At 39.9% G+C, this 15636-nt stretch overlaps 1 protein-coding gene across 1 annotated transcript; it reads left to right on the top strand.

The window, feature by feature from the left end:
- The first annotated feature begins 2904 nt into the window (after nt 1-2904).
- On the top strand, nt 2905-7322 carry LOC145095771 (uncharacterized). The gene is made up of 4 exons (XM_079033601.1): nt 2905-3354; nt 3426-3575; nt 3675-4459; nt 5540-7322. Exons 1-4 carry the CDS (start codon nt 2905-2907, stop codon nt 7320-7322), a joined length of 3168 nt encoding a protein of 1055 aa, XP_078889727.1.
- The last annotated feature ends 8314 nt before the right edge of the window (nt 7323-15636 follow it).

Genomic DNA, 15636 nt, shown 5'->3' with positions numbered 1-15636 from the left:
GTTGGTTTCCTTTTCTTTGAGTTTTGAGGTTCATTGTCTTGATGTGATATCATATCTAGTATCTATACCAACAAAATTGAAACAAAAAACGATTTCATTAAAAACTTAGTAGACCAGTTTATGAAGAAAAAAAGTGTAATGCACAAAGAAGTTAACATAAACAAACCTTTGAATCAGCTTTCACAAGTTTTTTGGCCATGGAACAAAACTTTAATATGCCTGCCCAAATGTTTTGAATTATGCAGTTTCATGGGATAGAAATGAATATTTTTTTTACCAATTCATCAATGGAAACTTTATAGCAATCATCTTGTAGAGGAACTCCATAAATGAATTGTCTTTCTGATGATAAGTGAACGGTACCACGAGCAACGATGTTCCTTTTATTCGGATATGAGAGACTACACTTGATTGGCTACAATGATAAGTAATATTAGAATCAGAAAAAAAAAGACAGAAATGTATATTTAGCATGAAAAAAAACACTGACCTGGTGAAGGGTTTTTTTTTGGTGAAACTGTTGGTATCTCAGGATTGATAGTGGAAGTCTTAAAATCAACAGCTTTTCTGATGGGTTTTATATTTGCCTAATATAAAGATTTAAGATATATATGTAAAATCATATTTTAATATAAAAGATAAATTAAAAGTTACGAAAACTGTAAAGTTAGTATGTACTGGTGTTGCAGATTTCAAGGAAGACAATTGTGTATCGGGAGTTGCAGTTGTAGATTTGGTTTGAGATGTTTTCTTGGTGGGTTTTGCAATTACCTAAATAAGTTAAAGTTCCAAATGAAAAGCAGAAATTAGTACAAAAATATAAAAATGATGATCTTGTGAGATGATGACATAATGGTGTTAACTGTTAAGGGTTCTGACGGTTCCTTGGTTTTGAGACTAACAAGAGTTTCACTACTTTCAACAATCTTGTCACTTGAAATACCCTAGAAAATATTAACAAACAGGTAAAATATATATAACAAATGAAATTTACAAGTAACATTGTCAATTGATGTTGCTTATAAGATGACTTACAATTGTTTGAGGCAGATTTGGAAAGTCTGCTCCTTTTGCAGTAAGATGAGCCAAAAATAGCTTTAGTGTTTGAACTTGTTCATTAAACTTTGTAGACAAAGCCTTGAGTTCAACATCTTTTTTCTCAAGCTCAAGTTTTCCATTTTGCGGTGCACCTTTAAGATCTTTAATTTCCTCCTTGAAAGATCCTTTGTTGCAAGGAACATTGAAATATCTGATGTAAGTGACTCCCGTGCCGACACCCTTTAAAAATCCGCCCTTTTCTTTGCCAAAAACTATGGTCATGGCATCCGTGCCCGGTTCAACATTTAGTTGTCCTTCTTTTATCTGCTTTTCATGTTCCATCTAGCACACAAAATATGATTAATATTGTCCTAAAAAAACTTATAAAAATCCTTAAAGTAAAAGTAATAATTTTTTTTAGTGAAGTTACTAGCTTATCCGCCATGAGTTTAACATCTTCATCCTTAAATTCTCCTTTACTTTCACGTCCTTTACACCACATAATTGAACTTGGGGGCATTTCTTCCTTTGAAATCACTTTCTCTTCAATCTTGATAAAAAATTGTAAACAATATAAAACAAAACCCTGTTAACTAAAATGTTATGAAGTTAATATAATCGGATCATATAGCTAAAGACCAAGCTTACCAAATTTCGTCTTAGAGTCGTATACCCTTTCGTCCCATTCAATGAGCATACTTTGACATCTTCCGCGCTTTGATATTCCTTTGTGACACAACCTGTCAAAAAAGAATAAAAGATTTGTCAAGCACTTTTTGGTAAGTTTATTTGGAAAAAAAATGTAACATTAAACTCTTCAGATTGCGTATATGTCACGAATTTTTTCCAGTCATCTTTTTCAGTAATTAGTGCACGATAACGAATGTGGATTTTTGCAAGCTTTTTGGGATTTCCTAGATGTGGCTTGATGTAATATGCATATAATTTCCTTCTGAAGTTCCGTAGAAGGATACTAAGCCTATTCATCACAAACTGTTTTCCAGTTTCATCAACTTCAAAAAAGCGCTAAAATGAAACAACAATGAATATGTTAGTAATACATGATTATGGTTCCTCGACCTTTCTGATTCTGAGTAAACTTAGTGAGTTAGCTAGGGTTTTCTCGGTTTTCTGAAGACTGAAGGAAGTCGACGAGTTAATAGATGCACTCGAAGAGTTAGGTCAACATGGATTGTTGACCTTGACTTTGACCATAGTTGACCAAGTTTGACTTATAAGGGCATTTTGAGTATTTCAGGATTTTGATGGATTAATCACTTGGTTTAGGGAGTGAGTAGAGCCAATTTCGGGACAGAGATGTTTCAGCTATCATCCGAAATTCGAGGTGAGTTTCCACTTGTTTGAGTGGTTCGAAGGCACCAATGTCGGTCCGTATTTATGTTTTGTGTTTCCGGATTACGATCCGATGTCGGGCGGTGTCCGAGGAATGTTGGTATGCTTGATGTTTTCGTGATTCTTTCATGTGTCTGCATTTGTATGTTTCCATATTACGGTCTGATGTCGGATGATGCCAGAGGAATGTCTTTATGCTTTCCGGATTACGGTCCGATGTCGGGCGGGGCCCGGGGAATGTTTATGTAGATTTATGTGTATTAATTACTGAATAATCTTAGTTATTGTAAATCCCTGAATTTTAGGTAGAATCCCTGATTTACAGGAATTAACATTGATTGTACAGCTAGGATATCCTTTGTAATCAGCCTATAAATAGGCATTTTTCTTCTGTTGAAAAATAAATCAATTCATTCCAAAAGCTTCATGGTATCAGAGCATTAGAAGCCTCTTTTTCACCTTCATCTCTTCCAACAATCTTTGTTCTAGCCTTCTCTTTCTTCAACAGAACTCATGGCTCATGAAAAAAGCAGTCTCACATCAGATGCTTCTTCACATCCTTCTACCATCAATAACCTCAACATCTCTGGTTCATCCTCTCACGGTAATGAAGCCGTATCTCTTGTTACCAGTCACAAGTTTAATGGCCATAACTTTCTTCAATGGTCACAATCTGTGATGATGTATATTGGTGGAAAAGGAAAGGAGGAATATCTTACTGGAGAGATTGAGACTCCAAAATCAGATGATCCAAAGTACAAAACATGGAAGGCTGATAATCACATGATTAATTCATGGCTGATTAATTCTATGAATAATGATATAGGAGAAAACTTTCTTCTATATCCGACTGCAAAGGAACTTTGGGATGCTGTCAAAGAATCCTACTCCAGTTCTGAAAATACATCAGAACTTTTCGAAATTGAAGCCGCCCTCTATGACCTCCGCCAAGACGACACCTCTGTACACAATACTTTAACACTCTTACTTGGTATTGGCAGCAACTAGATCTATTTGAAACCTATTCCTGGAAGTGCACTGATGACACTACTCTATACCGGAATATCGTTGAGAAAAGGAGAACTTTCAAGTTTCTTCATGGACTCAATAAAGAACTTGATGCAGTCAGGAGTAGGATCATGAGTATCAAGTCTCTTCCTCATGTTAAGGAAGCATTCTCAGAGGTTCGACAGGAAGAGAGTAGGAAAAAGGTCATGCTTGGTGCTTCCCCTAATCCATCAACTCAAGATTCATCTGCTCTTGCTGACCGGGGACAATAGAAGGGACGACCATGGTGTGAACATTGTCGTAAATCTGGACATTATAGAGAAACATGTTGGAAACTTCATGGAAAACCTGCTGATTGGAAACCAAAATCATGGAAAGACAAAGAAACTCATGGAAATGTGGCCATTACTCCTTCAAGTGTTGTTGAAGGAAAAGGGGACACATCAAACTCATCTCCTTTCACCAAAGAACAATTGGAGGCACTTCAGAAAATTTTAAGTCAGTCCATTCAACCAAACACCACTCCCGGTATAGGGTTGTTGACCACTAAAGGTAACCATTCACTAGCCCTTATGGTCAGTAAAAAGCATATTAACCCTTGGATTCTTGATTCTGGAGCATCAGATCATATGACAGGAAATCTGGGCATTGTTTCTGAGTTTCATGCAAGTTCAAAACATCACACAGTAAAAATTACAGATGGAACATCCTCCAAAGTTGCGGGTGTGGGTTCAGTCAAAATAAACCCAAATCTAACCCTCAAATCTGTTCTTTATGTACCCAAATTGGAATATAATTTACTATCTATTCGTAAAATTACACGTGAACTCAATTGTGTGGCTAAGTTTTACCCAGATATTTGTGTGTTTCAGGACCTGGTTTCGGGGAAGATGATTGGCAGTGCTAAGACGTGTTATGGGCTCTATGTCTTACAAGACGACGCTCTTTCTGTCGGGACATCTCAACAGTTTAGCTTGTTCTCTTTAAATAACCAGTCTCGTTCCAATAAAGATAGTGATATCATGATGTGGCACTATCGTCTCAGTCATCCGAATTTTTGGTATTTGTCAAAAATGTTTCCCTCATTGTTTATTAATAAAAGTCCCGACTCTCTTTGCTGTGAAATTTGCCAACTTGCAAAACATACTCGAAACACTTATCATAGTATACCCTACACACCTTCCAAACCATTTTTATTAATTCATAGCGACGTGTGGGGTCCCTCACGAGTTAAGACTATAACCGGACAAAAATGGTTTGTCTCTTTTATCGACGATCACACTAGGTTAACCTGGGTGTATCTCATGAATTCCAAATCAGAAGTGGGTGAAATTTTTAAAAACTTTCATTCTATGATTCAAACTCAATTTCACACCAAGATTCAAATCCTTAAAACGGATAACGGCAAAGAATTCTTCAACTCTATTCTTAGCCCTTATCTCATTCAACACGACATCCTACACTTAAGCTCCTGTGTAGACACCCCTCAGCAAAATGGAATTGCTGAAAGAAAAAATCGTCATCTCCTTGAAGTTGCTCGATCTCTCATGTTTTCTACTCAAGTTCCTAAAGACTTTTGGGGTGAAGTTGTTCTCACAGCCACCTACCTTATAAACCGAATGCCCTCACGGGTTCTTAACTTGCAAACTCCATGTCAATCTGTCCTGAAGGTATTTCCTCATACAAAATTCATCAGTCTTCTTGATCCTAAAGTCTTTGGCTGCATTGCATTTGTACACAATCAATCTCAGAGTTGTAGCAAGTTAGATCCCAAATCTATTAAGTGTATCTTTATTGGGTATTCATCGCATCAAAAGGGTTACAAATGTTATTCTCCTGCAACACGAAAAATATACAACTCTATGGATGTTACCTTCTTTGAAAATCATTCTTACTACAAATCTGAGCTTCAGGGGGAGAATATAAACGAATCTCATCTTTGGGACTCTATTCCTAGTGTCGATACTTTATCTCCAGATACCGATCAAAGTTCCCATACTCAACCCTCTGGTGTTCACGATGAGAGTCCTTTTATTTCAAATCCAGCCATGGAAAACTCTTCCCATCCTCCATTCATGGCTCCATCTCCTTGCCAAGAACCAACTGGAAAAGAAAAATAAATTCTTGTGTATACACGAAGGAAGCAACCAGGCAAAGACATAGAGCACACAACACATCTTGAGGACTACCACGAATCTGAACCAGGTCAATCAGGTAATTCTAAACATGATAATGTTGATCACAACGATGATTTAGATATACCTATTGCTTTGCGAAAAGGGGTTCGTGCATGTACAGAACATCCAATTGGCAACTTTGTGTCCTATAAAACATTGTCACCATCCTATCAAGCCTTCGTCTCTGCTGTTGATAGCATACAAATTCCTCACACAATTCAGGAGGCATTGGCTGATTCTCAATGGAAAGAAGCTGTACAAAATGAGATTAATGCTCTGGTGAAAAACAATACATGGACACTTACCAATTTACCACCTGGAAAGAAAACAGTTGGTTGCAAGTGGGTTTTCTCTGTTAAACACAAGGCTGATGGGAGCATTGAGAGATTTAAAGCTCGCCTTGTTGCTAAAGGCTTCACTCAATCCTACGGGATTGACTATCAAGAGACGTTTGCTCCTGTTGCTAAGCTTAATACTGTTCGTGTACTGCTATCCCTTGCTGCAAATAAAGATTGGGCCCTACATCAACTCGACATAAAAAACGCATTCTTGAACGGCGACCTTGAAGAAGAAGTTTATATGAATATTCCACCGGGCTTCGAGAACTCCTTGAACAGAGAAAAGGTTTGCAAACTCAAGAAGTCCCTATATGGTCTTAAACAATCCCCACGAGCGTGGTTTGGAAGATTTACCAAGTCAATCATTCAAAATGGGTACACTCAATGTCAAGCTGATCACACTTTATTTGTCAGATTTTCATCCGATAAAAGGATATCTATCCTAACTGTTTATGTGGACGACATCATTCTGACCGGTGATTATGTGGAAGAGATAGAAAGATTGAAACACTTCTTATCTAGGGAATTCGAGATCAAAGATCTTGGAAATCTTAGATATTTTCTGGGCATGGAAATTGCTCGATCAAAACTCGGTATCTTTATTTCCCAACGTAAGTATGTCCTAGACTTACTAAAAGAAACAGGGATGCTTGGATGCAAACCAGCCTCAACTCCTATGGACTCCAACAAAAAGGTTGGATCAGTAATTGACAGCCCACCTACAGATAGGGGGAGATACCAACGATTAGTGGGACGCTTGATCTACCTATCACATCCACGGCCTGACATTGGTTTCGTAGTTAGTGTTGTCAGCCAGTTTATGAACAATCCTACTGAAGAACACATGGAGGCTGTTACGAGAATTCTTAGGTACCTAAAGATGAATCCAGGAAAAGGTCTACTATTCAAGAAAAATAGCACCAAAGAGATTAACATCTATACCGATGCAGATTGGGCTGGAGGTGCAACTCATGGAAGGAGTACTTCAGGATACTGCTCTTATGTTTGGGGTAATCTAGTGACATGGAGAAGCAAGAAACAATCTGTGGTCTCTAGAAGTACAACAGAATCAGAGTTGAGAGCATTGGCTTTAGGTATTTGTGAAGGAATCTGGCTAAAAAGACTACTGGTGGAATTAGGACTCTTTACAGGAGGTTCTATAAAAATGTTTTGTGATAATCAAGCTGCAATTAACATTGCTAAGAATCCTGTCCATCATGACAAGACAAAACATGTTGAGATAGATCGACATTTCATCACTGAGAAGATTGAAAATGCTACAATTCAAACCATTTATACTCCATCAAGACTTCAAATAGCTGATATTCTCACCAAGGCCCTTCCAAGGAATGTCTTTGATAAACTAGTATGCAAGCTGGGAATGTTTGACATACATAACCCAGCTTGAGGGGGAGTGTAGATTTATGTGTATTAATTACTGAATAATCTTAGTTATTGTAAATCCCTGAATTTTAGGTAGAATCCCTGATTTACAGGAATTAACATTGATTGTACAACTAGGATATCCTCTGTAATCAGCCTATAAATAGGCATTTTTCTTCTGTTGAAAAATAAATCAACTCATTCCAAAAGCTTCAGTTTATATGTATGATTCCGGACTATGGTTCGATGTCGGGTGGTACCTAATGACTATGTGCATTTTTAGTTATACTTGTTGTCTTTTTGATACTTGTATGTGCCTGATAGGGAGGTGAGTGTGGGCAGGGTCCCGTATCTCATCATTAGCTGAGTGTGGACGAGGTTTCATATCTCATCATTAGAAAGTAGGGGTAGGGCGATAATAGGCGAGGCATTAGGACTGGAGCATGTAGTACTGTGTATGATTCTTTATGTGCTAGCATGATTATATGATATTGTTTGTATGTGTATAGTAGGCGGGGCCCAGTGACAGGGGGGGCTAGGAGAAATAGATATGTATACTGAGCAGGACCTGATGTCAGGCGGGGCCTAATGCCGGACAATGTTCGGTGCTGAGTGGGGGCCCAATATATGTGATTATGTATATGGTATTGGTAGTTTAGGGAGACTCACTAAGCTTTGTGATTACGGTTTTCAGTTTTGGTTTCGGGTACTTCCAGTTACAAAGAGAAAGGCTCGGGATGACTGCATTACACACAACATGATGTTTAGCCTGGGATGTTTACTCTGATTTTTTGATTTGGAAACTCTGATAATAATTTTTTGAAATACTTTGACTCATTATTTGATGGAATAGATTGATAACTATGGTTTTATATTTAATGGTTTAAAACGAAATTTTTGGTCATGATTTTTGGGATGTTACAAGTTGGTATCAAAGCCTTTGTTTGAGGGATTCGAGAACACTCTCGGGTGTGTCTGAACTCAAACTGAGGACTTGGTATGAAAATTTTTAAAAGAAAATCATTTTTATAAAAAGGATTTCAAAAAAGGAAAAAAAAGTGTGGTGCATGCAATCAGACGAGCTCAAGTAAGTTCTCCCAAATTACCCATATATGTTTGTTATGATATGATATGATTATGAGAACTGCATGCTAGATTAGGGCTAAGGATATAGGAAGGATGCCTTGTATGCCTACTGTATGAGCTTGTAGAACTGCATGCTAGTACCGATTAGTCAGTGATATGATGGCCTGATTAGGATATGCTTGGTTTGGGTTTCTCAATGCTCAAATGCTACTTGCTTTGTGCTTTTAGGAGTTCTAGTTATCTTTAACTAACTAGTAAACGAATATGTTAAGTTACATATTATGAGGAATAAATAATTTCAGAAGGTTAGGTTTAGCCCTATTACGCAGCTCTCGTTTGAGTCTAACCGTTGTAGGAAGAGACCTCTCATTTGAAGAATTATCTGGTCTTAGTAATATATAATGGTATTCGTAAGCTAGTTAGGGGGAGATAGTAGGGACTTCTTATGCAGTAGATGGCAGAGAGTGGGTCGGAGATTACCCTAGGGCAAACCTAGAATGAGATTAGTGTTGGGAGCAGTAGTAGTGAAAGGGACTTGGTGTAGTCAAGGAAATTTTTGCGGAAAGTACGAATATATGTGGAAGGTAGTATGGGCCTGTACTACTGAAAGTAGAGGATCCGTACTCGAATCAAGGAGAGATGAGATAAAACCAAGAAACTTGTAGTGCGTGTGTGATCCCTTGATAGTGATGAGTATTCTGATGGTTGTTATGATATGTTATAGCATGGTGACGCTACGTACTAGACCAGTTGGCAGTTCTGGTGTCGTCGAGGGATCAAGATCGGGCTCTGGAGCCGGGCAGCTTGATAATCAGATGAGAGAGTTTATTTCAGCTGTGATTATGTGCACTATCATTGACCAGACTCCTATGATCTTCAGTACAGTCAAGGAGGGTATCTTGGAGATTATTGATGAGAGGTTGAGTGCGTTCCGCACTGAGATGGCGGCCATAATGGGGGCGCGCACGCTGACATTCCGGGAGTTCAAAGCTTGTGGAGCTCTAGACTATCATCGGGCTAAGGACCCCATTGCTAGCAGTCGGTGGTTGGCAGATGTCGCCAACGCTTTCCGTACTAGCTGGTGTCCCGAGGGGGACAAGGTCCGACTTGCTTGCTGCCTCCTGAAGGATAGGGTGCGTGATTGGTGGGAGGAGGTTGGACATGCTATTAGAGACGATGCGACTATTGATGCGATGACATGGAGTGACTTCTCGACCAGGTTTAGGGCCGAGTTTGCACTAATGATTGAGGTGATGCAGCTAGCACGGAAGTTCCATGACCTCCAACAGACTACGAAGATGGTGGCTGAGATCACCGCCAAGTTCAGGGAGAGGGACCTTCTTGTCATGCAGTATGTAGCAAACAAGGAGGTGAAGAAGGCCTGATATCACGAGATGCTGAGGAGCAACATCAGACAGTTTGTGAGTCGGTCCAACTGCAAGACGCTGGAGGATATGATCGCTCGATCCAGGGAGAGGGAGATTGACTTAGAGGTGGAGAGGAAGAGGAAGCCATACAAGGTTCGCACATCTACAGGGTCGGGAAAGAGGCCCAAGGTATCAGACTCTAGAGTGAGGAGTCATCAGGACCGGGGCCGCTGTGGCAAGTGCGGCTGGACACACGAGCGTGCGTGTAGGAGTGGTAGTGGTGGTAATTATGGTTGCTTCAAGTGCGGTCGGATCGGTCATTATAGTAGGGATTGTACTGCTACCACCACCTAGGGATCAGACTTGGTCTGCTTTCATTGCAGTTAATGGGGCCACAAGAAGGCCCAATGTCCGAGTTTGGCTGCAGTGGGACAGGTGATGATACCTGCCCCTGTGACATTGAGGATCACCGACGGCCGTCCGGGCCGAGCAGAGGCGCCTGTAGCGAGGAGCAGGGCTTTCCAGCTGACTACAGAGGAGGCGCGAGCGGCTTCCGACGTTGCAGCTGTGTATCTTTTTCTTTCCTATCAGTTTTTATTTATGATTTTATTACTATTGTTTTGACTCGGTATGAGTAAGTGTATCTTGGAGTTATATTTTCTGCTTATGTTCGGGTTATATGCAATCTGCATACCATGAAACTTAGGGTAGTGGTTCGAGGTCGTCTCCTTATATAGAGTGGGTTCCCAGGATGCGGTAGCTGTAGCAAGTGTGATTGGAACTCGGGAGGTGTTTCGTTAATCTTCAAGAGTTGTACTGCTTTAGTGTTGGTTATTTTTTGAACACTAAAAGTGGTAAGCGTTGGTTTCCAGCAGATTGGTCATTAGATGGTAAGAAGAATTGGAAATCCTTCTAGTATAGTGTGTTGTAAGATGTTAGTTGAATCAAAGTGGGCGGGAATCGTTCAGGTATTTAGAAACGGAAGTAAGTGTGAAACTAGGATGAGTTCACATTCCCATTGGGGAGGAAGGCGACCATGTGGTTGATTGGTTAAGGTGTGTATGAGTTGGTAGTTTGGGAAACTTCCCAAACGTTGGGTTTGCGTATATTTGGTGTTTGATAGCTGGTGTTGGGGAATCAGGTTAGGAATTCCCGTCAGGACGCGAGTTCAGTCAGGAGGCCAGACCACATGAGTGCTCGACTCTAGATGTGTTCGGATTGGTAATCAGCAGAAAGATCATGGTCAGTGTTTGAGTTAGCGTGGGAAGTGTTGTAAGACTGCGAGATAGCCGTAGCATTCACCAGCAACCATATAGCATGGAAAGTATAGTACGGCTGTAGGGGAGCCATAGTATTCTTCATGCAGTCAGATAGTGTGGGAGAGTGTTGTTAGACTGCGGAATAAGTCAAAACATTCACAAATTCATTCATATAAGTTAGGCTAGGGTGGGTTAGTTTGTAGGATCGTGGAAAGGCCAAATTAGGATCATAATCAGGAAATGATAGGTTGTTGGGACACGAGGTGAAGTTGGGCCTGTGTAGCCCTAGATAGGTGGGACCTGTGGGCAAGGCCGCTCCGTGATATGGTTTGGGTGGGACCTGTGGGCGAGGACCGTGTGCTTATTGATGAGTTTTGAGCATTCTAACACTCCTATGGTGTGCATGCAACCCTAGAAACCTTGGATCTATGTTTTCTCTAATATACATGCAAATTTGATTTTCCAAGGTTTACATCATAAATAGCATGCTATAGGGAAATTGTAATACAAAATCAAGTAGAATAACATACCTTTTAGTAGCTTGGATTCCTTGATGACTTTGTGAGCCTAGAACCCCAAATGTGATGCCTCAAATGCTTCACACAACACCACAACACTTGGAATAACTTGAGAGAAGTTCACTATAACATAAAATTGGCTTGCCCTCTTCTTCTTATTCTTAGTGCTGATTTTGGAAGCATACGGGGTCCTTTTATAGTCGTGTCACAAGTAGGGTTACCACATGCAAACCCTAATTGACATGGCTTTTCATTTCCCATGATCCATGGGTTTATAACCCCATGGACTATCCATGGAGCACCTTATGGGTTTTAGCCCAACTCCATAAACCATGGATCATTAGCCCACTATATAAGAATAGATGATTTACACAATCAACCCCATATATTTAATTAGTCTCCTTTTGATCACCAAATTATTTCTTGACCAATACTAATTAAATAATATTATTAATACATTAGAACTTATAATATATTAATAAACCTTAAGTGTCCTTTTTCTCATTTTGTCTATCGAAGTGTTGCAATGCCATGCAACCCAAATGGACCATGCCGGGTCGGGTCAAGTACATACCAAATATAGTTATGGACTTAGAGACTATATCCAACAATCTCCCACTTGGATAAGTCTAATAACTATAGTTGCAGATATGACTTCATGATCCAACTAGCAATCGTAGCTCTTTCAAATTCTCTCGAAATTGAGATGATGATGATGATACGCCATTTAAGATAAGTGATCATATAATCCTCTGATCTCAAGATATCAGCCGGACAAATACATGGAACATGGTCTTACCTATTGTCCAACATTTGTTTCTCGATCATTGATTTGTTTGACATAGAACTAAATTGAACACATCAATTAGGTTTTGACCGGGCCCAGTACATAGGTCAAAACAAAATCATCGAGGGGCCCAGATATCACTTCTAATCCTAGAAGGAACAGATAAACTTCGACTCATATGCTTGTACTGACTACTTGTTGAATTATGCACAAAAGCATGTTTTATAACATCAAGTTACCAATGTATTTATGTACAATCAATGTATAACCAACTCATAGTCAACAACTCATATCTCTAGGTTTGAAGATTTATATGATATTATCGTCTCACGATCACTCGAGATAAATTCCATGAAGTGATACAAGTGTGCGTGGGTTGAGGCCAATACTCAGACCTTATGAGCACTCATGAATGTTGCAGCAACCATTGCTATGTCTAATACACCTTAGACAATCTACAAACCCAATTCATGACAATCTTAATTCAATACCTACTTCCAAAGTATGGCTGATTGTGGAGAGTTTGAATAATATAATTATTATGGAAGTCAAAACATGCAAAATTGAAACAATAGTAAACGATTAACATAAGATAGTAACACTTTACTCATAAATAAATAACAGCTTTTATTTAACCATCAAATGTCAATTACATTTTACAAGTTTCAAAACCTATCTAATTATTAAAACTAATATCATCCTTCAGCCCGATGCGCCTCGCATGTTGTAAATGCTTAACCCTAATCAGTTCCTTCATGAGGGGATCTGCTGGGTTCTCATCTGATGATATCCTCTTTGCCACGAGGAGTATTCTTCTATTCGATGTCTAATGAAATGGTATTTTTCTGTCAATGTGTCTGGATCTCCCGTGATCCCTTGGTTCCTTAGCTAAAGCAACCACACTTTCGCTGTCACAGAAAATTTCCATTGTCTCTTTTATAGCTAGTACAACTCCAAGGTCTCCAATGAAGTTCTTTAGCCATATCGCCTCCTTTGCTGCCTCACTTGCTGCTATATACTCTGATTCGCAAGTTGAATCAGCTACCGTCTCCTGCTTGGAACTTTTCCAAGTAATTGCTCCTCCATTTAGGATAAAGACCCAGCCTTAATGAGAGCGGAAATTATCCCTATCAGTCTGAAAGCTAGCATCGCTATACCATACCACTCTCAAGTCATCACTGCCACCAAGGGTAAGGACCCAGTCCTTAGTCCTTCACAGATACTTGAGAATGTTCTTTACCGCAGTCCAGTGAGCCTTGCCAAGGTTCCCTTGATATCTACTGACCATGCTCAAGGAAAAGGCCACATCAGGGAAAGTACAAGTCATATCATACATGATTGAGCCCACAGCGGAAGCATATGGTACATGACTCATCTCAGCTATCTCAGCCTCTGTACTCGGACTCTGAGTCTTACTCAGTTTGGCGTTACTCTGGATCGGTAATTCCCCTTTCTTGGAATCCTGCATACTGAACCTCTTCAACACCTTATCCAAGTAAGTAATTTGACTAAGTCCAACTAGTCTCTTACTCTTGTCTCTCAATATCCTTATCCCTAGGATATAAGTAGCTTCCCTAAGGTCCTTCATAGCGAAACACTTCCCAATCCATGACTTAATCTCCTGCAAGGTTGGGATGTCATTTCCTATGAGTAGTATGTCATCCACATACAACACCAAAAAGCTAACTATACTCCCACTAGCCCTAACATATACACATGACTCATCCTCGCTCCTCGAAAAGCCAAACTCTTTGACTTTCTCATCAAAACAAAGATTCCATCTGCGAGATGCTTGGTTCAACCCATAAATGGATTTCTCGAGCTTACACACCCTATTAGGGTACTTTGCATCGACAAAACCCTCTGGCTGATCCATGTAAACATCCTCAACGAACATTCCATTAAGGAAAGCGGTTTTGACATCCAATTTCCATATCTCATAATCATAAAATGCAGCTATGGCTAGCATAACTCTAGACTTAATCTTCGCTACTAGTGAGAAGGTCTCATAGTCAACTCTAGGAGTTTGAGTAAAGCCCTTCGTAACCAGTCGCGCTTTGTAAGTGTGTACTTTCCCATCCATGTCGGTCTTCTTCTTGAAGATCCATTTGCACCTAACTGTCTTACGACCCAGTACATTTTCAACCAAGTTCCAAACTTGATTGTCATACATGGACTGAATCTCGCTGTCTATAGCCTCCTTCCATTTGGCAGACTCAGGGCCTGCCATGGCTTCCCTGTAATTATTAGGTTCATCCAAATCTATCAGTGTAATATCACTGATAAATGTATCACCTTCAGTAGTGGTGTGATAACCATACTAAAACTCATGTGTGTTCCTAACTCTAGCGGAACACCTAAGAGGAACATACTCATCTATCGGCTCAATATGAGTTTCCTCCTCAGGTTGGTCGCTAGTGTTTGAGGTTCCTTCACCACTTGAATCTTGAAGCTCTTCAAGGTCAATTTGCCTCCCACTGCTTCCTTGGCTTATGAACTCTCTCTCACGAAAGACTCCTCTTCTAGCTACAAAGACCACATTCTCATTGTGTCTGTAAAAGAGGTAACCAAAGGATCTTTGTGGGTAGCCGATGAAAATACACCTCTCACTTCGAGGTTCGAGCTTATCATGAGACTCACACCTCACGAAGGCCTTGCAACCCCAAATCATGATGTGGTCCAAATTGGGAACTTTCCTAGTCCACATATCATGAGGTGTTTTGGAAACCTTTTTAGTAGGGACTAGATTCAGGACATGGGCAACAATCTCTAAGACATACCCCTAGAATGAGATTGGTAACGAAGCTCGACTCATCATGGAATGAACCATATCCAAAAAGGTTCGATTGCGCCTCTCAGCCACACCATTAAGTTGTGGTGTCCTGGGAGGTGTCAATTGTGAGATAATCCCACATTCCTTAAGATAGTCAAGGAACTCGATACTAAGATACTCTCCTCCCTGATCGGATCGGAGCATCTTGATGTTCCTGCCCAATTGATTCTCCACTTCCTTCTTAGACTCTTTGAACTTTTCAAAGGTTTCTGACTTATGCATGATTAAGTATATATGTATCCATATCTACTATAATCATCAGTAAAAGTAACATAATAGTGATTAGCATCCCTTGTGGCAGTTTTGAAGGGTGCACAAACATCAGTGTGTATGAGGTCCAACAAACCCTCACTCCTCTCACAAGTACCAGTGAAGTGTGACTTTTTCATTTTTCCAAGTAAACAAGAGTCGCAACTATCACCCGACTTTAGGTCAAATGATTCCAAAACTCCAGCCTTTTGGAGTTGACCTATGCGCTTCTTGTTAACA

The sequence above is a fragment of the Lactuca serriola genome, chromosome 3, assembly GCF_051521515.1.
Source record: "Lactuca serriola cultivar US96UC23 chromosome 3, Lser_US96UC23_V15, whole genome shotgun sequence".
Lineage (NCBI taxonomy): Eukaryota > Viridiplantae > Streptophyta > Magnoliopsida > Asterales > Asteraceae > Lactuca > Lactuca serriola.
The sequence above is the reverse complement of the archived record's forward strand: the minus strand, read 5'-3'. Positions and strand labels throughout refer to the sequence as shown.

Excerpts from the sequence above, each read along its gene's own strand:
- LOC145095771 (XM_079033601.1), top strand. The coding sequence starts at position 2,905 with ATGGCTCATGAAAAAAGCAGTCTCACATCAGATGCTTCTTCACATCCT. Across the intron at positions 3,355-3,425 it reads TCCGCCAAGACGACACCTCT|TGCACTGATGACACTACTCT; the intron begins GTACACAATACT and ends TATTCCTGGAAG. Across the intron at positions 3,576-3,674 it reads TTAAGGAAGCATTCTCAGAG|GGACGACCATGGTGTGAACA; the intron begins GTTCGACAGGAA and ends GGACAATAGAAG.